Source organism: Schistosoma haematobium, chromosome 3 (assembly GCF_000699445.3).
Source record: "Schistosoma haematobium chromosome 3, whole genome shotgun sequence".
Classification (NCBI taxonomy): domain Eukaryota; kingdom Metazoa; phylum Platyhelminthes; class Trematoda; order Strigeidida; family Schistosomatidae; genus Schistosoma; species Schistosoma haematobium.
In genome coordinates, this window is record NC_067198.1 from 13,149,112 (window position 1) to 13,170,240 (window position 21,129).

Genomic DNA, 21,129 nt, shown 5'->3' on the forward strand with positions numbered 1-21,129 from the left:
AGCCGGCTTATCTAGATCATGAACCACCATACGTGTTGTTAGATCGTTTAACTGACAAATCCATTACGGAATCGAAATGTAAAGATAATAAATCTTTACAAATGACTAAAACGGTTCGCTGGGCACATCCAATTAGTCAGTCAAGGATGTTGACAGTTTCGGCCGCAGGATAAAATCTAACCACGCAGCTAATCACACCCTGCATCTACTTAAAAATAATTTTTTTCCTCATTCCGCCTCACCGACAACTCCCCAGACCTTTTACCTTTGATATATACGTGTTATGTTAAATATTTTTTTAAAATACTGGACACATAAGCTAGGTATTCCGAAACGATGGCTGAGGATTTTAATCAAACTCATACAACTAACACTGGCAAATACAACGAATTCTAAAAGCAACCCAGGCGAGTTTTTTAATTTCTTTTTCTGGTTAATTAACTATGTTGGCTGTACTTCTTATATATTTATATACATTTTTCACGTAGACTGGCTATACAATATATACCATATGAACTACTTCTAAAAGTTTTCGGTTGAGGATATGTTTAGTAGCTTGATACGATTAATACTACTATTAATAAGTAGTTTTCTAGACAACATTTTGGATTAAACCATGGTCAAGTGCTTATTAAAGTTCTCAACGTTTTTTTTTCATGTTTAGGAAACTTACGTAATGACTTAACCAGTTTCCCTGCAGCATGCTTTTTAGTGTGATCATATAACCCATCTTTATTGGCAATATTCAGATTTTTTAATTTCTGACATTTAAGAATCAATAACCGTGAAGATATAGTACAGTGCGTTACTGTAAGGTTACTATGTCAGCCGCATTGATTCCACATACCTAATTTTAAACAACTTATAAGGGAACTGTTTAGTAATCATAACATTGAACTGACAATATGAATATCACGACTATGCTAACGTTAAACCAATTATTATTAGTGGCCCATACAAAGTCCTGGAACTTAACATTAGCGTTATAAAAAAGACATTTTACGTCAATAACTGATATATATCTATATACATATATATATATTCTTTGGTTTAAATATAACGTAAAATGGAAATTTACTAAACTTGTAGTTTTTTTCTATAGTAATAATATTCATGTAAACAAAGAACTTATACTTTTCCAATATGGCACCTTGGTATATCAATCTGTCCTCTTGTCATTTTTTCTCTCATATGTGCGCGACTTACGGGCAACAAACATCGTATTGAAGGTGGGTCTGGTGAACAAAAACGCAGGCCCCACACGCACTCGAACCTCTGCCCTCCTGAATGCTAGACCGCGTGCTTAGCCGTTAAGCCACATCAGACCACGGAGGAAGTGACTTCAATATTTCCTTACACCAATTAATCACTCATAATACTAATGAGTAATAGGACTTACACACTTCTGAGGTGCAAACCAATTCGTTACTTGGATGAACTGACGAAATATTGCTTCAATATATCATGCATACCTAAATCAAACCAGAAAAGGGTATTTGACACAACTGTACTTGATCCGCATACTCTACACAATTTTTTTGCTTCTTAACCATGTATTCTTTTCCGTTTTGTGGAGTACTCTGATGCACCCTTGGTGACGCACCTAGTTGTAAAACGCGGTCATCACAGGCTCAAGGTCACGCGTTCGAACGATTTTGTTAAAGAGTCCAACTTCTAGCAAGTTCACCCTTTTACATATATGCATTACAAAAGAGTATTTTTTTCATGGTTTTTCGTGCACAAGATATCTACACTATGTCTATTCCCTTCCAGAATACCAATCCGTTCTGGAGACCAAGCACTTACATGGAACCGAACAATTATCAATTACATTTATGTATTTCCATTTTGTATCTTATTATTTTATGCAGGCAGTGGAGCAGTTCTTCAGGTTTGCTTGATTTTCACCATTACCTTTGAAGTAGATTCTTCTTTACGTTTTACTTGAGGGCGACTCAAGAGGCAGGTGAGTAAACACCTGATAGCCGGTCTGAGCACGGAAAAATCGTACCTCACCAACATGGTGTTGGGTAGCCCGCTCGCGGCACTTCCTCAGATATTCTTATTCCACATTCTCACACTTTCTTTTGAAAGCACGCAGCAAACCGTCGGCGATAGTTGTAGAAGAAATCATGTGCTACAAAATAAGATGACAAGCTAGTAAATGAAGAGACATCCATGGACTATCGTTGACAGCGTCAGTCGTCACTGATTGTAAGTCAAACAGTGAGCGAGTTGATAATTTTCCCTTGGGACGAGAAATAGAACTAAGGTGTTTTCGATAGTTAGGTTAATCGAACCGACGTTCCTACGGAAGTCGATTCTAGGGGGAAGCTAATGTAACAGCTTAGGTTGGTTGGTTAAGAGTTGACCTCAAACAACCAAGCATATGCCAAAACAGTATTGTTCAAGTATTCATTCACTTCCTTGTTTTGTATAAGCGTTATATTCCCTATTATCTTATATTGAATGTTGAGAGCCTTTGTTTGTCTGAACAGATAATCCCACGCTCCACTGTGACTGCGCTGAGATCGAAAGAAAGACCTATTCACTACTTGTCTGGTTTCTTCTATCAATAGCACGAGGGTTACCTATAGACACGAAAGTAGCATGGGAGAGTTTGTATCCATCCTTGTTTTAGGACTGCTTCACCCACTGTGTTATCACCCACTATGACTTGGAAATGACGTAAAAACTGTGATGGCGACCGATCACCTAGTGTTTCACCTTGATAAATTCTTTGAATTCTTTGACTATCTGATAATGATAAACGGTTCATTATCTCTCGTCTTAAGATGGTGTATGGTTGTGGTGATGGTGGATCTAAGATCAAGTCACGGACTTCTTTGGCGACTGAAGGAGGAAGGATAGAACACAAATCTCTATAGCGAATCCCTTCAGATTTGATATTGTGTCTCGTGAAATAATGCTCTAGTTGAGCAAACCACAACTCAGGATCACTACGATCAAAATCTGGAAGTCGGGATTTCGTAGTCATAACAGTGTCTATCTCCACTGGTGACAAATCATCCAGATTATGGGTTTCTATTGAGTCTGACATGAGGTATGTGACAAATATAGCAATAAAGTTAGCACGAAAAATGGTTTCTATAACACGAATAACTTAAGGTAATTAAGAAAAAGAAAAAACTATTTATATATCCAACTTAGTTTACGGATAATCAGGTCTACTTTTACGATTGAGTACAAAAAATATAATATTAATAACAAAAATGAGGTTAAATTTGTGTTCAAAAGGGCTCACCAATTTCGTGTCTATAGGTAACCCTCGTGCTATTGATAGAAGAAACCAGACAAGTAGTGAATAGGTCTTTCTTTCGATCTCAGCGCAGTCACAGTGGAGCGTGGGATTATCTGTTCAGACAAACAAAGGCTCTCAACATTCAATATAAGATAATAGGGAATATAACGCTTATACAAAACAAGGAAGTGAATGAATACTTGAACAATACTGTTTTGGCATATGCTTGGTTGTTTGAGGTCAACTCTTAACCAACCAACCTAAGCTGTTACAAGTCTGTTCCGATTTCGTTTGTTAATTCCAATACTAATGAGCACTTTCTCGATACTACAAAGTTTTTGTCTTATACAATGTTGGACAGACTCAGGAGGAAGATGTACAACCGATTACAAACACTTATATTTCTATTTAAGCTGTGGCGGATGTGGTGTTTGAATTAACTAATGATTCTTTTGTACTTGTTGAACGCTTGATTTCGAATTCTAAATACAATACATTCTTTTGTGCCTGTGTCTTCTTAATTCTTTTGCGTTAATCCTGGAATTCCTAGTTCATACGATAATTCGAATACCATACTTGGTTTGATCAATAAGTGCTTACTTACTTACGCCTGTTACCCCTCGTGGAGGAGTATAGGCCACTCACTAGCACTCTCCATTCAACTGTGCCCTGAGCAATCCTTTCCAGTCGCTATTCATTCTTTTCAAGTCTGCTTCCAATTGTCGGCGCGATGTGTTCTTTGGTCTTCCTCTTTTCCGTTTACCTTCAGCATTCCAAGTTAGCCATTGCTTCGTAATGCAGTTTGGTGATTTCCTCAAAGTGTGTTCTATCCACTTCCAACGTCTTTTCCTAATTTCCTCTCCAGATGGAAGCTGCTTTGTCTTCTCTCACAGTAAAATGTTGCTCATAGTATCCGGTCAACGGACATTGAGTATCTTGCGTAGACAACTGTTTATAAATAATTCTATCTTTTTGATGATGGTTGTAGTTCTTCAAGTTTCAGCTCTATACAGTAGAACTGTTTTGACGTTCGTATTGAAGATTCTCACTTTGATGTTGGTTGACAGTTGTTTCGAGTTCCATTTGTTATTGAACTGTACGAATGCGGTCCTTGACTTTCCAATCCTCACCTTAACGTTTGCACTAAGCGTAATTACAGTGACGTTGAATGAATAAAGTAACAAGACTTTTTCTGCGTTCTGAATTACAATTAAGCTCTTACTCACGCGAACAGCAAGTGTCATACAAACTTAATAATCCGAAGCTGTATTATGCAGGTATAAACTAATTTTAAATGGAATGATGCCTTGTGAAAACAGTGATGTTCAGGGAGTTCTTCGTTTGTATATCTCAAGCATCATTAGTTTAGAGGAATAATAGAATAAGTTTAACAAACAGACAAATGAATAAATACATTACGATAGTGTACATATAATCTATCAGAATGGATCATAGAAGTTGTCAAATGTTATCCAGTAAGACTGAATCCATGTATTTGACGGTCATTTGCCAGATGAATTTCCCCACTCTGGATCTTAAGCACGGTTGTTTGGATTTAACATGTCTCCCAAGTTCAACAAATACGATATGTGCTACTTAAAAGAACCATTATAATTTAATAGTTCCAAAATTAAAATGTGCGGTTTACATATCAATTCATTTTGAATGATTGTTCTATATGGCAATCTCTTTAATTTTTAAGGTTTGTATCGTACTAACTTCTTGTGCTTAAATTTCTGTTCACGTCTTGCCTAACACTTGGTTATGCGGCTGCCATATCGATTATTCCTCCCTTTTGATATCATTGTTTGTTGGACAATGTTTGGAGGAAATTTTGGGTACGAAGGTTGAAGCTACAGCATGGAAGCAACTTAGCGTTTTTGGATGTTAACTGGTTGTTGACCAGAACTTGTATTAGACTGTTTGTGTTCATTGGATCTAATTGTAACTCTCTATCCTTGTTTACATATATTGTAAATTGGGACTTTCTCATCTTACTTTTCTGTATGCTCTATATGGAAATTGTTACAGATATGACGATCCTGCAAGTGATGACTAGTTTGCAACACGCATTCCTTCTAAGTGAATTACATAGTATTCACAAGCTTTATTATATGAACGAGACGGTACATCAGCAAAGCCAGTGAATCAGCCGTCCACGTCATATAACAAAAATAGACGAACAAAGTAGATATCATTATAGCAGTGACTCTCTGGATTCCCAGTGACACCGACGAGCCCCACTGTGACGCTCAAACGATACAAATGAAAGCACTTAAAAATTGTGTCTCTAATCGCTCGACTTTTCGGGAAGATCAATGCAAACGTTATTTAAAGGGGTTCCTCAAGCATCAGTAAACAGATGCTTTAATATATATATCGCACGTTAGCACCCTAACCTAATTCTAGTCCTAAACCCTAACCCTATGGACGAGTTTCTATACCATATAACTTATGAACTCAGAACTTCTGAGCCTTTATCAAACCTTAACAAGTTCTTAAATCATGTAAAAGAAGAATATCAACTGTAATTCATTACTTTCATGTAATATATTTTTAGTTTATACTGTCTCCTGATTGGCTAGTAATTGAAATTGCTCAAACGCTTCTCATTGGCTTGTCCCTAAATTAGAGTCTCGCAACCAAGAGTTTTGAAATTGTCGCCTTCTTTTTTATTTATCTTTATCTTTACCGATTTACTGTTCTTTTATCAACATCCGGTGCCCAAATATCCCACTACGGACGGTACAGAACCAACGTCACACTGATTCTGGTGCAAAGCTGAACATAAGATGACTGGGAAGGCCAAGAGTGAAAAAGACCAGTGCAATTAATTAAATGGATATCTTAGATCGAACGGCATGACTCAGCCTTGCAGGCGTGGTCACTTTTGTGTAAAGTTCCTCTCCTACTCACATTAAATATATTATCCTATCCCCAACCTAAATATTTCCTATAGAAACGCCAAACATTATACTGCTGATAGTTACGATACTTTAAGTCAAAATAGACAATGATGTGACTTCCACGTAAGATCTTATAGATTAGGTTTACGCATCACGGCATATCTACTATTTTAGGATTAGGTCTGTTATTATGGCAGACTTAATAACGGACTAGATCACAGTTCTTCAGACTTACATCTCCACACCTTGAAGTATTACGGGGGATAAACGAAAGGATATACAAGGAGAGAAACTCCATTAAAGCTTGAATACTTAATGGTTTAACATGCCTAGAGGTTGGGCCTTTCAACTCAATGTTTACTCAGAGACTCGTATCTTATAAAAACTCGTCAGGCATGTGAGAACTATTTAATGGACTAACAGATGAAAGATAGATTAGAATGTTTATGACTTAAATAAGTCTTTTGCACGTCAGTCATTTGATGTCATCCTACTCATATCCATAGGTTCGAAGAATAGATGTGTACTTATTTTCACTGGAATTGATATCCGAAAATGCATCCAGTCACTTAAATCGTGACAATGTTTAGGACATGGCGTAATCCCCAACCTCTTTTTTAAATGAACTGACGTTCTTTGTCATCATCTTGTGAACATCTTCAGTAAGTCCTCCTCAACTAATGTCGTACAGCGAATTTGGAGAAAAATAAATATAATCCCAATATCGATGAAAGTATCGAGAGATAAGAAATTAAAATTTAAACCCATAGCAACGACTTTATCGTTTCTCGGGACAATGGAAACAATATTGCTACTCTCACTTCAACCTGAACTAAAAGAGCATATTGACCAATATCACTTAGCCTATAAGTGCAAAAGAAGCACTTTAGATGCTGCAGTTGTTCTGTATAGTAATACAGAGTTCAGCTTTGATCTAGATCATACTTTCTCCTTTGACTCTATTTCAAAACAAATACTCAATAAATTTGTCAGAGTCGACACCAACAGCAAGATAACTAACTAGTTGTGTTTCTACCCCCGTGGAAAAGAATAGTGTCCAACGTCCCTATTGACTGATGAAGGTATTCCACAAAATGATTTTCCTTTTAATCTTCTCTCCTCTTCTTTTAAATGATCAGCCATCTTCCACAGAAAAAAAACTTGTTAAATATGTCAACTGATTTCAAATTTCCACATTCTCCATGAAATGAAGGAGTTCCCTTACTGAAGATTGTCTGTTGTTAATGGTCTTACACTCAATCCTTCTAAATGTTAAACTGGTAACTTTGGCTTGGGTCATGAACGTTACTTAAGAACTCTGTGAGCGTCTCACTAGGCTTGTACTGATGGAGATTGTCTAGTAAAAACAGTGCCATAGGTCATTTATCATGTTACAAGTTTCTACTCTCATCGCTCTCGGTCTTCTCATATTTTATTGTGATAGAAGGTCTTGCACCACACTTAGTGTGAACGGGAAGAGATACGTGTCTTCCCAGTGATACAAGCCAGTGGGATGATCCATTTACTGCTTTGGAAATTGTGGTTCCGTTAAAAAGTGGGTCTACACTATCATGGCTGGGACAGAGAGAAGCTAGAAAAATTCAAACTCAGACAAAGCGCATTTTATGATCGGGAACGTTCAGATGCCTTTATGGAGAGAAAGTTTGATATAAGCAGACAATCATCACTGGTCATTAATGATTTGAGCGTAGCAACGAGTGGAGTGAACTCTACTGAGTTGACTGACAGATAATGTAGAATACCTATGACTGCATTGAAAAGATAAAAGGACAAATAGGGAACTTAAGAATAAAGTTCAACCGTTTGAAACAGTGTAAAGTGACAAAGAATAGGCAAAGTTGTAAAGAAAACGCTCACCCCATTTCTTTTATTACCTCAGGTATTAACGGTGCCCAGGAAGAGTCGAAGGTCAGATTTCAATAGTAGAAAGACATTAGTTCGACGAGCGCCTTGTGTGACGGTTTTATGGAGGAAATGACTGGATCAAAGTCTGAATCTGCAGCATGAAAGCAACTAAGTTGGGTGGTACCTGGTTGTTGATTAGGATTCGCACTAGAAAAAATGCATTTAATGCACGTTATTGTAACTTTTATCACTGTGGATACAGATGATTGTAAATGGAGACTTTTTTTCCTTACATTTTCGTATGCAAGGTAGTAAATCTGTTACACTTGGACTTACAGGAATTATGTATTTTTAATTGTGAGGTGAGGTAATTTTCTGATAGTGAAAACATTCAGTGTTATAACTATTAATTCTTGATACCTTTGTGACTGGTATTTTTATAGGACTGAATATTATGTACCAAACAGTCTATAAGTGATCCATCCAGAAACAGCAGAATGACATTCCTAGATTTGTTGGAATTCTTGTATGGTAAACGTGGTAAATACTTTGTATCCTTTATCAGTATATGTGCCTTATAATAATAATAATATATTTCTGCATGTGCGGGTACACGTCATTTTTACAGGCATGATCTATAAAGTATACTCGTAGGGTGCTTGCTGTAAACCGTGACCTTGAGGAGACGCGTACGTCAAGTTTGTTCCAGACGTCAGGAGTTTCATAGCTGTGCTCAGAGAAAATTTGTGAAGAAGAAAAAAAGAGAAACAGAAGTGCAGCAAGGCACTTGGATATGAACGCCAAACGTTGCTTAACATTGTGTTGTAGAACGGACAGAGGTATAATAAATAAGAATAAATTCATATTATCTCTTTTTGGAGTGAAATGAAGTCAGAGGCTCTATATTAGAGAATATGGTAATAAAGAACAATGAGTTGTGTCGTTTAACAAGTTGGGGTAAACTCACATGAAGGAAGGGAAGACAAAGCTGGTACAAGGAAAGCGGTTTATTAGAAGGGTGTGTATATAGAGTGTGAAGTGTTAAGAATACTAATGACTATATCTTTTGTTGTCTAATTTTTTTCCTTTTTTCGTCTATCCGATGCCAGCCACACAGTCCTAGTTTAAAAGTCCGAGTTAGCATGTTATAGGTTGCCTTAGTAGAACAGCTAATCCAGCATAATATTGGAAACGTGAGTGTGAGTGGTGAGCGTAGGAAAACAATCGATATCACAGATTGATTGACTTATTCTCAGTCATAAAGAGCCTGATACATACAAAATGTTCTACCCCCACAAACATGGGTGGATTAAAGTTATCGCCCCCACCATCAATACTTGCTGGTCAGTAACTCCGCCCTCCCTCCTTTTGTGATGTTAGGCTCATTTAAGCTTATCTTTGTATATATGTCATACCTCACACAATCCTCTGTTTCACAACCTGTTGGAAAGCACTATTTCTATAAGTACCATTTTACAAGCTTATCAGGCAGTTACAAGCTATGGACTGTGGGTAAGGCATCGATGCAGTGATTTTGTTGACTGCAGTATAAGGTATAGTTTGCCTATCAGAGTGTAAGCATTAAGAGTATATTGTAGGATAGTTGTTTATTAAGGTAGGCGGAATAATATAAAAGTATATGAGTTGTGGATAAGGTAACGAGTGGAGAAATAATATTAATTGCTAGTCAACATAGTGTACAGAAGAGCAAAAAGTTAATACAGGATAAACAGGAAGAAACTCACAGTAACTTGGTGCTGATGTTATTTTGTGTTGTCCTAAACAGTTCTTTAGGCTCGATTGTTACTTGAACAATTGTTTGCTGAACAACTGTGTGTTATTTTCTGCTTAGGTAATAATGCACCTTTGAATTTATTAAAACTAATTACTGTCCATCATCTGGCCACTTTGTTCCAGATTTCGACCAGGCTAGAGCACGCGAAACAATATTAACCCCAACAGTAATTTGACTTTTCAATTCGCTTTAGTTCTGATAGTACATATATATCGCAGACATTTGCGACAAGGATGTTGTGAAAGGTTTGACATGTAGTATTAGTTATTGTAGTATGCACGATAATACGATGGAGTTTAACGTCAAAACCTAGTGTAAGGTAGTTTGTTAACAATCAATGCCTTTCTTCATATTACATTGTCTTGCGAGCCATACATGTACCCGATTTCGACAACAAATTAACGAGTGGTCGAAAATAAGTCTCTTTTGTGGAGGTAACTATTAAATGTCGCTAAACACCATAAATATAATGGGAAATAACTTAATGTGAAAATCATTTGAACCATTCTGGCACTCACGCAATGAAGATCGTTCGAATCTACATAAACACGAGCGAATCTGGATTAAATATGGTGTTTAATTAAGTTCTTGAATTCGCGTAGCCCTATACATTGATTCGGTATCGGTCAAAAACTGACTCAAGCCAAATACGTAGCACTGACTGAACCAATAATATGAATGAAATCTAAACTTTCAGGAAATTAGTCCCAATCATAATGTCAATTTCCTGCGTTCTTATTTTCTGCTCAACCCCGGAACTCAATCATTGAAAATTTAGTAAGCAGTATTCAACTTCGAAAAAAGTATTGAGGATAGTCTTTGGTGAATAATAGTGCATAATGTAAAGTGAAAAAGGAGGAAGATGAATTTATAGTCGAAAGCTAGTCTAGGCTTATGCATATTAAGTGTATAATTTGCAGACATGCGCATCCGCGTTGTCTTGTGGCTATGTTTGTGAGGGGTTGATGTTTTAACAGACATTACACAGATGCACGACATGCTACCAATGTTTGCGGGAAAACCACGAGAGCCGCTTATAACGGTGGTTGACCTGCTATTTCTGTCAGTACTAATCAGTGCCAAAATAAGACATTTAACGCTAATCGAAAAACTTCCATAATGAAGGCAGATGCGAAAAATAAAGTAATGACCAAAGTAATTATGATTGCATATTTTAAGGTCTTACCAGCACAGATCAGTGAGCTGCCTATGCTCCTTCACGAGGAGTAACGGGCGTAAGTAAGTAAGTAAGTAAGTAGGCACAGATCAGTGTTGCTGACTTGTGTCGATGATCGGGTTGTAGTCGAAAAAATGGGAATGGTATGATTTCCTATCCTTTGTCAAAGTTACACCTGGCGATCAGTGGAGTTCTGAAATTCTCTACGAGATAATCGAATGAATCGCTTTCTTATGTGATTTGCTAGAATAAATGCTCTCAGTAAGCGACAACATATACTAGAATTTCCCTTTACAGAACTACGAGGTAGAACCACTTCCACATGCGCTTGTCCATGTTATGCTGTTGGTTGACTCACATTGATTTTCCTTGACCTTCACAAGGTCCGCTAACCTGTTCGACATTCAGTGATCTACTTCGCGGATGATTAGGCTCATTACCTGTGGGAGTTCACTGAAACCTAAAGCCTAATTATTAGGAAGTCTTTAATGACAGTCACGTTGTTCACTTAGCAGCGATCCGAAACAAATTTTGAGCCAAACTGGCCGAATAACGTTCTTAAAAATGGAAATTCCGTGAGGACGATTGGAGTCTGTGTTGACATGCAATGTGGTTGTTGACAGATGTGATACAGCTTGGAAGTGGAACTTGAAGTGCTATTTAAGTTCATGGTTTCGCATTACTGAACTATTTATCGTATTACAGTTGGGGTCGAAGGTTTTTTCGCCGATGAGTATGAATTTTACCACCACGAACTGCACATCTTATATGAACAAATTGTAAAGCCATTTTTATGCATATATATCAACCAGTACACTGATCTGGCCATACTATCCTTACTTTTGTCTGGTAGTGAATAAATAACTTTCTTATTATATCAGTTGATGTCTGGAATTAGGTATTCGGATGGAAGGATAGCTGAGGTTATTGCCTTATTTCGGAAAAATATGCAAGCGTCTTTACCATAGACTCCTGGCTGCTTATAAATCAAACTTCAGTTCTAGTGACGTGATGTTTTAATGCTGTTTGCACCAGGACTCAAATGATTTGTAACAGTGTAATATAAAAATCATATACAAGGATTTTCGTACAGGTGTTCAATCCAATTCTTCTCGAAGATTATTGGAAAACTATGAGTTGGATGATTGAACATTTTGAGACCTATAAGTTACGTTAGGTTAGTTAACAGTTGTTTGAACATATTAGTTTTGTAAACAAGACTACTGACGTTTGGTTTCGTTCTTGATAATGAGAGTTCTGGTTTTGCCCTTGTTCGCCCTTTTTTACTCATTCGTTGGTGCTGTTGAGTTACCATTAACTCCGAAAACTTGTCAAGAAGTTTGCGTCACCAAATTTGATGTAAGTATAAGAAGACATACCTAGATCATATGTTCGTGGATGCAGTTATATAGGGCTCACATTGTTATTTTCGACAATTTTCTTACTTCTCTTAACATCTAGGTGTCTGTTATATATTACTACCATTGAAGTAACTACTATGGATTTTGTGTTCATATTGTGCTAATGAGTTATAAAAAGTTGGACCGATGCATATACGTGCCTGGTCCTACGTTGTAGCTGACTTATTTGACTGACTATTCTGTAGCTTAGTTACTGGGATCTAGCTTGGGAGTAAGTTTCCCAACTGAGTTCCAGTTCGGCGTAACTCGATTGCTTCAAACAAAAAATGCTTTGCAGATGTGTGAGCTTTAAATACTTCTGAATTATTTTAGGTAGTTTCCAACTAGTTTACTAAGGATTTTCATTCTCGCTTTTCATGATTTAATAATAACTTTGTCTCCATGTAATATAGCAACTTGGACTGCCACTCATGTGAAAAGAGTAAATTTTTCAACGGGTTGAATCTCCTCCACTTCACAAATAGCATGTAGGCCTCTCGTTAGTCACCATTCCACAGAATTCCTAGTTTGATAACAATTTTACAAAACACTTTAGTTTTGCTTTCATTCTGGTCATCATATTACGACGGGGAAGCAAACTGTCGGTCGCACAATAAAATAGCACTCGTGACTGCTGTAAAAATTTGCCTGTTGTTACGTTTTGAAGGGTAGGCGATTTATTAGTGTAAATAGTCACCAGTTAGTGTCACTCATTTTTACTGCTTACCACTATTCAATTTTTTCACAGCTGGGCTATCTGCTCTCTCAAGTTTGCTTAGTGTCATGGCTTTGATAATCGTTCGATTCAGATGAAACTTTTAACATCTAATGACTTTCTGACGTTCCTCCATAAAATGACTTAGTAAACTGATCTTGGTGCAATTAGAGCTGTTTGTAATATCTTTAACAGAGGCCAGTTCACCTTCAGGGATTTTGAACTGGTCTAAAATTAAGTTGTTTGACTACAGTAGTCATTAATAGCATTACGAGTACCTAGGTCTAAAACTTGCTTATGATCACCATTAATTACATACCACGATATGTTAGTCTAAATGGATCTACAGCGATTTCAACATTGGTTATTTCTCACGTGCCATGCTTTCAACTGCAAACTGGTAGTTCGTCTTCCTCTTTTTTTCTTAGCAAATATTTTCTTGTTATCGTACGGAAATAATCAAATATGACTTGTTTGTAGGGGGCTGAAGAAGATGCGTGTTCCAGAGGTTGTGTCCTGTCAAACTTGAATTCATTGTTGGCAACATTTACTTGTGAAGAATCTTGTGATGATGTATACAAGTCGGATACAAAGTTGGTTGCTGCTTGCAAAGTAGGTTGTTGTGCAACTCCAAGTCACACATCTGTTGGGTTCCTGCCAGTTCAAAAGTAATGTGAAAACTAAATATGAACTAGTCCTTTCAGCTTCTTTAGCACATTCTTCGACAGGGTCCGTAATTTATTCGGTGTGAATAACGGTATGATTTCTTGAATTACTTACTCAATGTTTGTACATATTCTTACTCCCTAGTATTTTTTTTTCCAAGAGTTTTGTTCCGGACGTTCTAGCTACCAAACTCAGTTTTTTACTTCTGTAAAATAAATATATTTTGAAGTGACATACCATTCACTTCGAATTGGGAGTCTTTCAGATTAAAAGTAGTGAATATCGAATGACATAGGATCCTTTTGTTAAAATGCAAATATTGAGTTCACATGAGATGACAGTGCAGAAATATGAATACAATTTAGTGATCAAATAAAGATTTCCATAATTGTATAGGTGCTGGTGTTTATCACAGCCGTAGATAAAGCGTATTTAGAGCGCACACTAACTTGACCAGTTGTAAACGTGTGATGATATCTCTTTAACCCTGCTACGATTAATTTTCATGCATTTTTTACGTTAATTTCTCCCACTGACGTTTCGAAGCGTTTTTTTCTTTTCCTTTAGGTTCGGGAGCCAGTGTGGATACCAAAGCTAATAAGGTAGAGAGCGACACTGATTCAGATTCCGGTAATCATGTGATCATATCACGCGTTCGCATTTTCCATAACTTCGCTCCATGTAAGTTTTAAGCAATGTTTGTTATCAGCTTCAGATTTAGATTGTATTATGCTTTTAACTTCTTTTCACCATTATTCGGACATGCTGACTGGTTGTCTACGTTTTTCAGCTACCACTACCATTCCGACCTTTTCAACCCCCTAAAACGGTTAAGATAAAATTTGTGTAAGGGATTTATGCACAATTATGATATAAGTTGAAATTAGTTATTCCTAAATTACCTATTCCTGCTTTTCGACAGTCGATAACCTACCCAGAGTACTTGGTCAGTATGTACCAGTTGGATGGAAGCGGTTGCTATGTTTCATTATCTGAACACTGCATTCCATTTTGTCAAAGAACATGTGTCATATTGCTTGTCAGTATAAGACAGATCATAGAAGTGTAGAAACTTGTTATTTACTCAAATATTGTTGGAGTCAGCTATCTCCTGTGAACTGGTGGGGGAAATAACGTTAAGGTCAGTTTAATATCGCTCGATCTAATATGTAATCTCCCTCACTAGGTCGGTAGATGTTTTATGTGTTTGTTTACATTGTACTTACTCAAGCAAATGTAGTTATAACATGGAACAAACCACCTGATAATTAAACCAAAAAAGATCATCAGCGAGATGTCGGACTGTAAGCTATTGGTTTCAATTTAGGTATGGTATGTTGTGTTGTTTTGAACTTTGACATCAACCAGTTTATTAGTGTCAAGTTTCGTGTATCACGCATCACGTTTATATGTAAAAGTTCGATTTCTTAATGTGTTAGTTTTTTCCGAACAAATTTCCCACCTATCGATGCAGTCCTTTGGGGCAGATTTATACAAATGTAATATTTTTGCTTAATAGTCAGAAGAAATGTATGCGACACATTGTTTTTGAAAAGTGCTTGTTCTTTTTTCATTTCTTAGATGACGCACATGAAAATCCACTGGATTCACCATTCAATATAAAACCACTCCTTAGTTTGCGTGAAATTATTCCACAGGATGATGATGCTTATTTCAAAGCTGTAAAAAATAATGATAAGAGTGTTATTCGTATACATACTGTCGGCGATGATGGTGAATCAACCTTTTATGAACACCAACCTACATTTGTTAGAAAAGCTACTTACTTCTTCCGTCATATTATGTTTCGACCACTTTTATTACCATTGCTTATCGCATTGTTGATTGTGATATTATTATTAATGGTGAAGTTAACTATTCAAGCTTGTCGTGTTCGTGAACATCGGCACATAGAGGTAAGTCATGCAAACCTTGACAGTGAATTACTGTACGAGATAGTCAGTTTGTTTAATCAAGGATATCAGAAAGTTATGCAAAATTGGTGTTCGATAATTTTGTTGGTCTACGGTAAAAGTGAAGCTCATTTTGGTTAACAAAATAAGGCACTAAGAAAAACTTCAAATCAGCATATTCTAATAAAATTAATGGTCAACTTTGAGCTTTGTCCCATACGAATGTAAGAGGACTTATTTATCGACCTTCATAATACTAGATTCTAAGTATGTAGATTACTTCTACATCGTGTTGGTGTGACATTCAAGAGCGAAATATTCATTATGCAGCCGTAACAAGCCATAAGGTACCTCAATTAAACCTGTCTTCAAAAGTAAATAGTTTCAAATTATTTTGTATTTCTTATTGAACAATCTATCATTGACAAGGCTAGATCAGAAGTCAAAATACAAAGATTTATAGGCGTACCAAAAAAGCAAACCAATTAGAAATAATAGCTTAATATTTTCGAACTTCAAGGGAGTTTACAGAATTTTTTTAACCAATTAATGAATATCTAATCCGACAAACTGAACAATCGCTAAGAATTTGATCAAATATTCAAAAGTATTTGAAACAAGGCGACTACGCTGTCGATTTTTTAAGTTCTGTTATAAGTGTTGTAATTAAAAGTTAACTGGAATGTATTACAAATAGAATATTCATGTAGTCATATTTTCCTAACCAAATAGGAATCATATAGTCATGGTTTTCGATTATACGAGTATTGCATACCAGTAGCTTACGTCGATTCGGATCAGTTGTAACGCTCGGAGAATTCGTTCAAATAGTTTATTCAGAAAATCGTGTATATCTAAGTTATGAAGGCGCCAATAACTTGCCCACTAGCATTTATGAAGGTTTATATTGTGTTATGTTTTCGTCAATTACATCGAAGTGGTCATAACTGCAGCCATGGTAGTTAATATTCGATGTAGTTGTACAATATTCACTTGTTTCCTACTATAATTTGTTGTAGTACAGTTTTGTTGGACGTGAGAATAATGTTATAGTATGTGTAAGATTAGCTTTCATAGTTGAAAAACAAAACGTTCCATGCCAGTTTCAACTTCTGGTGCCGTCATGACGTTTTAGTTATGAAATGTTAGTTATCAAACCCTAGAGCTTTATACTTGTGAATCAATTTTCCGAACGTGAAATATCTTTCGGCTTTGTTACCAGTCGTTATTATTTCGGTCGCAATGTCGTGTTGATAGTGCTGTCGTCTAGCAACTTTGTCTTGATGTGGTGTAAAAACTGTTATTAAGTCAATCATATAATCGTAAAGCATCAGTCTCCGTGACTTGAACATGTCTTAACCACTCAATCTCAGTGGCTTGTATACCGAGCACTGTTTGGTGACCCAGTGACTTTGTACCAGAAACAATTCACCAACAGTTTGGGATTCATCATTTAAAGATTAAAGGTAGTCCATTTGGCAACAACTAGACTAGATTATTATTACTACGTGAATAAAGTCTACATTTTCCAGTTTATTAATTCCAGTAGTTATATTTGCTGACTCAGCATCGAAACCAGTGTCCATTTACTGGTGTTTTATTTTTTGTCCAACATAAATACAAATCCACTTTAAGCAAAATGAAATTTATCTTGACTGTGTTTGGATGTAAAGTATTCTCGTGCTATTATTTTATGATTCTCTCTCATTTTCTACAATCGTTACTCTATTTTCTTTGGGGCATTAGTATTTCATTGTACCATATTTTTATGTTAAGTCAGTAATAACCGTAGATAAAATTCGTTTTTTATTTACCTTCGGTCAAAATCTCTTTGTAGTGTTAACTTTTGTTGTCAAGAATCCATCATTTTCTCCAAATTTTTTTGCTGGATATCAGCGTGAGATTACCATGACTCCTTGTACCTAAATTCGCTGACATAAAGTTCGATATTCTATGGAAAAATAAATTTGTGGATACATTAAGAAAGTCACTTGAGTTTTATTTTATTTATCGGTCAATCTACCACCTATGTTCACTGGTTTTTATAGATCCTAGTGAAAGTGTTTTGCATTCTGAAATGATATATTAAGAAATATCTTATTTTCAATTCATTTGTATTAATTTGTAGGTATCGTTGCTATGGTTTGACTTGATAATTTCGAATAAATTGAGCACTGGGTAGATTGTTATAAATTAATAATATATTTGTATTGATTGTTCGAATCTTCTCATTGATAATTTGGACTACAATTGATCAGTCTCTCCACTCTGTTGTATAAACCAGTGGCTATTCGGACTCAGTAGCTGAGTGGAAAACGCAGTGGCAATTTTAGTGAACAGCACCGAGTTCAAGTCCCGGAGTGAAGAACTTTGGAATGCGGGTACATTCAGTTGAAGAGTCCCACACCAGACGAAACGTGCGTCCTGGATTCGGTTGCTAGACATCACCCATCTATGCTTATATTTTATTTTTAATACAGTTGCATATGATTACCATATATTTGTAAGTACATGACGTGCTTTCTTTCTTTCCAGTATACTCGTTTACCAACATATGTTGAAGCAATGAATGTGAAGGTCCCATTGTACGAAGATGTGATAAAATGTGAGAAATCATCCGAAAAAGGCCCAATGGATGCCTAATATCTGCAAATTATTTGAGAATATTTTCGTTTTTTCAATATTTGTGATAAACACATTATTCTGTTATCATCACCGTAACACACTCACTTGCTCATGAATGCATTGGAGTAAATACTCAAGTTCTCATGTTTTGTCATTATCCCCTTATTTTGACAGATTTTCTGTTGTGTTGCTTTGATCTATGCTATTGTGTTTGTCACTCCTCAAACACTAAGTTAAACAATGAACTGAAACACGTTTTTTTGTGGCACTATTTTATAGACCAAATCACTTCTTATTTGTCTTGTTGCTCTCATACTAATAACTGTCATCACCACTGGATCTTTTTTTGTGATCGCGTTATTTTCATAGACTGCTCCTTGTTATTGTTGCTTCAATAAATATCTTATCAAAATATTGTATTTTCCATTTGAGACGGTAGCGATTGAGATGTGATTTGTTTCTGTTATCATTTTGTACTATGTTCATCCGAAATTATGTTCATTTGACTTACGAACTTATAGTACATTCGAGGCGAAAGTAATTTAAATGGATGGATCAGTAATTTTCGGTGACAAAAGTTTTTCAGTAGATTTGTTTGTTTCATACACTTATCTTAGTTTTAGTATGAAGTGAAAACTTATTGTGGCTAAATAGATAGAATTATTAATAATTTGTTTTGTTTCTTTCGCTACCTGCATTTATATCTACAAATAACTAATCATCAGTTGTATCAGCGCAGAACATTATCAATATGGTTACAAGTTAACCTGTCTTAAATGTAATTATGAATATATATATACATTAGGTTGTAAATAAACGTTTTTTGTAAGTGCGCTGAAACTGACCCTCAATCTAATATCAAAGTTTTGGGTTCATTGACTGAGTTTTGTCAATTTATACCAATTATTGAAGTGTAAACGGATATATTGTTCAAATTAAAAAGTGGTTGTTTCTTCCGATATGCCAATGATCAGTTTTGTAGAACATATTCTCTATTTATAAACCGCTTAAAACTACTGTTAAGCCTGGAAGTCCGTTAGAGTAAATCAATCTATTGAAGAATCTGTTAGTTTTTTGTTAAGTGCATAATTAGTGGGCAGTGTTATATGATTCTTTGAACTCGGAGTTATTGATCGACATCGTTTGAGATAGCTCATTCATATTTTATGTGCTGTGATTTTTTGTATGCTTTTTGATTTCATCCGTAAGGGATAGTGTTAAATTTTTCACTTGAATCCACAAAATGACGGGTATTGTTAGTTCGTGACTTTAAGTGACTTTAGGTAATATAGCTATGAATTGGTAGCAGTGACGAATATGAAAGAGTGGCAGTTGATAAACACCAGGCACCTGTCTAGTTCTATTTGATTTTAACTGAAACTCTAGCTGATCTTAGTCTGTAGTTGAGACTGACCTCAGTTTGAAAAAAGTTTTCTGCCTTAGTAACGATTCTTGATACTTCTTATTCTTAATACTCGTTTAGTACCATTTCTATTACTTTATAATGTGGGTTAATTTAATTAAACCACTTCCAATGGAAACCAACGGAATACCAACACTGAAATCCAATGCATATCTGACAGTTGTCTTATACCACCTATGAGGCATTGCAGTCAATCTATGTGAAGAATCTACTTAACTATCTTACCTCATATTGTTGAATTATTAAGAATCATTTTTTATGTCATTCTACGTGTTCTAGTTCGTTTCTTACTTAGAATAACACTGATCTGATCATAGTTGAAAAATTAAGTAGTAATTTGGGAAACCATGATGCCATGGAATTACTTTCTAGTTGTGATTTTTCTAGGTTGAAAAATCAAGAAAGAATTGTAGGAGAAATTAATTTCTTACAGTAATATTATACATAGGAGAGAATGAAAGTGTCGATCCTCACAACTTAGGGCTTAACACCAGACGCAATTAAGGAGATAGTTTTAAATTCTTTACAAAACAAGTTCTTTGTAAAGCAGACAATCGTAGTGTATTAGAAAGAAGACCGGAAGTTTTAAATAAAAGAACAACGTGATTGGTAAGAGTAAAAACAACTTTCTAAAAAGTCATGTTTTTGTGGATAAACATTTCGTAAATCGCATGCATATTATGTAGTTTCATGAAATAGAAACCTCGAAAGTGGTGGCTTTATGATTGCTAATTTCGCTCAGCTATTTCGACGCATGGTAGTATTTAAATATTTAATCTAGCAACCACAAATAAACTGGTAGGAAAAACATTCGTCTTTTCACTATACGCCATTCATTTGTAATGTGCATAGTGTGATACTCGTAAATCATTTATGATTGACGATTTCAAATGCATCTCTATGGCCTACTCCATCATGCTATTTTTGATTATTTAAGTTCATTGAAACGCATTCTTACTAATGAGTTAGGATTCGATTTTATTTTTACATTGTACTTGTTACCTAGAAGTAAACTAGTAGTCTAGATTTTATAAATTGATATTACAAGTTTATTGACTCATCTTTGAACCATGTGTTTTTGTTTGAGATCCGGTCATGTACTGTCTGTCAGTGGCAATGTCAAAGTAAATGGTATGTAATGATTGGAAGTCGACTAGTTTAACCACCACATCTCCACTCTGCTAGTAGTTTGGATTGGAAGATGCGTATAAATGAACGATATATTTAAATTATAGGTAGTTAGTATACGTACAATCGGTTAAACGACTATAAATACATTATCCATTGTATATACTATACAGATCAGTTGTACTATCACACCCTTTTGAATCAGCATGTAAATGCGGAAATTCTTTAATGAAATTCATTGGATCCATAAAAC

At 35.7% G+C, this 21,129-nt stretch overlaps 1 protein-coding gene across 1 annotated transcript in view; it reads left to right on the forward strand.

The window, feature by feature from the left end:
• The first annotated feature begins 12,183 nt into the window (after positions 1-12,183).
• The window catches only part of THG1L (tRNA-histidine guanylyltransferase 1-like), a 39,025-nt gene continuing 30,079 nt past the window's right edge, over positions 12,184-21,129 (forward strand). The window contains exons 1-6 of the mRNA XM_051213042.1: positions 12,184-12,365; positions 13,602-13,789; positions 13,826-13,878; positions 14,355-14,468; positions 15,369-15,703; positions 18,236-20,534. Of these exons, the coding sequence (XP_051068976.1) occupies positions 12,255-12,365; positions 13,602-13,789; positions 13,826-13,878; positions 14,355-14,468; positions 15,369-15,703; positions 18,236-18,343 (909 nt within the window). The 5' untranslated portion in view covers positions 12,184-12,254 and the 3' untranslated portion in view covers positions 18,344-20,534. Of the gene's footprint in view, positions 12,366-13,601; positions 13,790-13,825; positions 13,879-14,354; positions 14,469-15,368; positions 15,704-18,235 lie in introns of the transcript that reaches the window.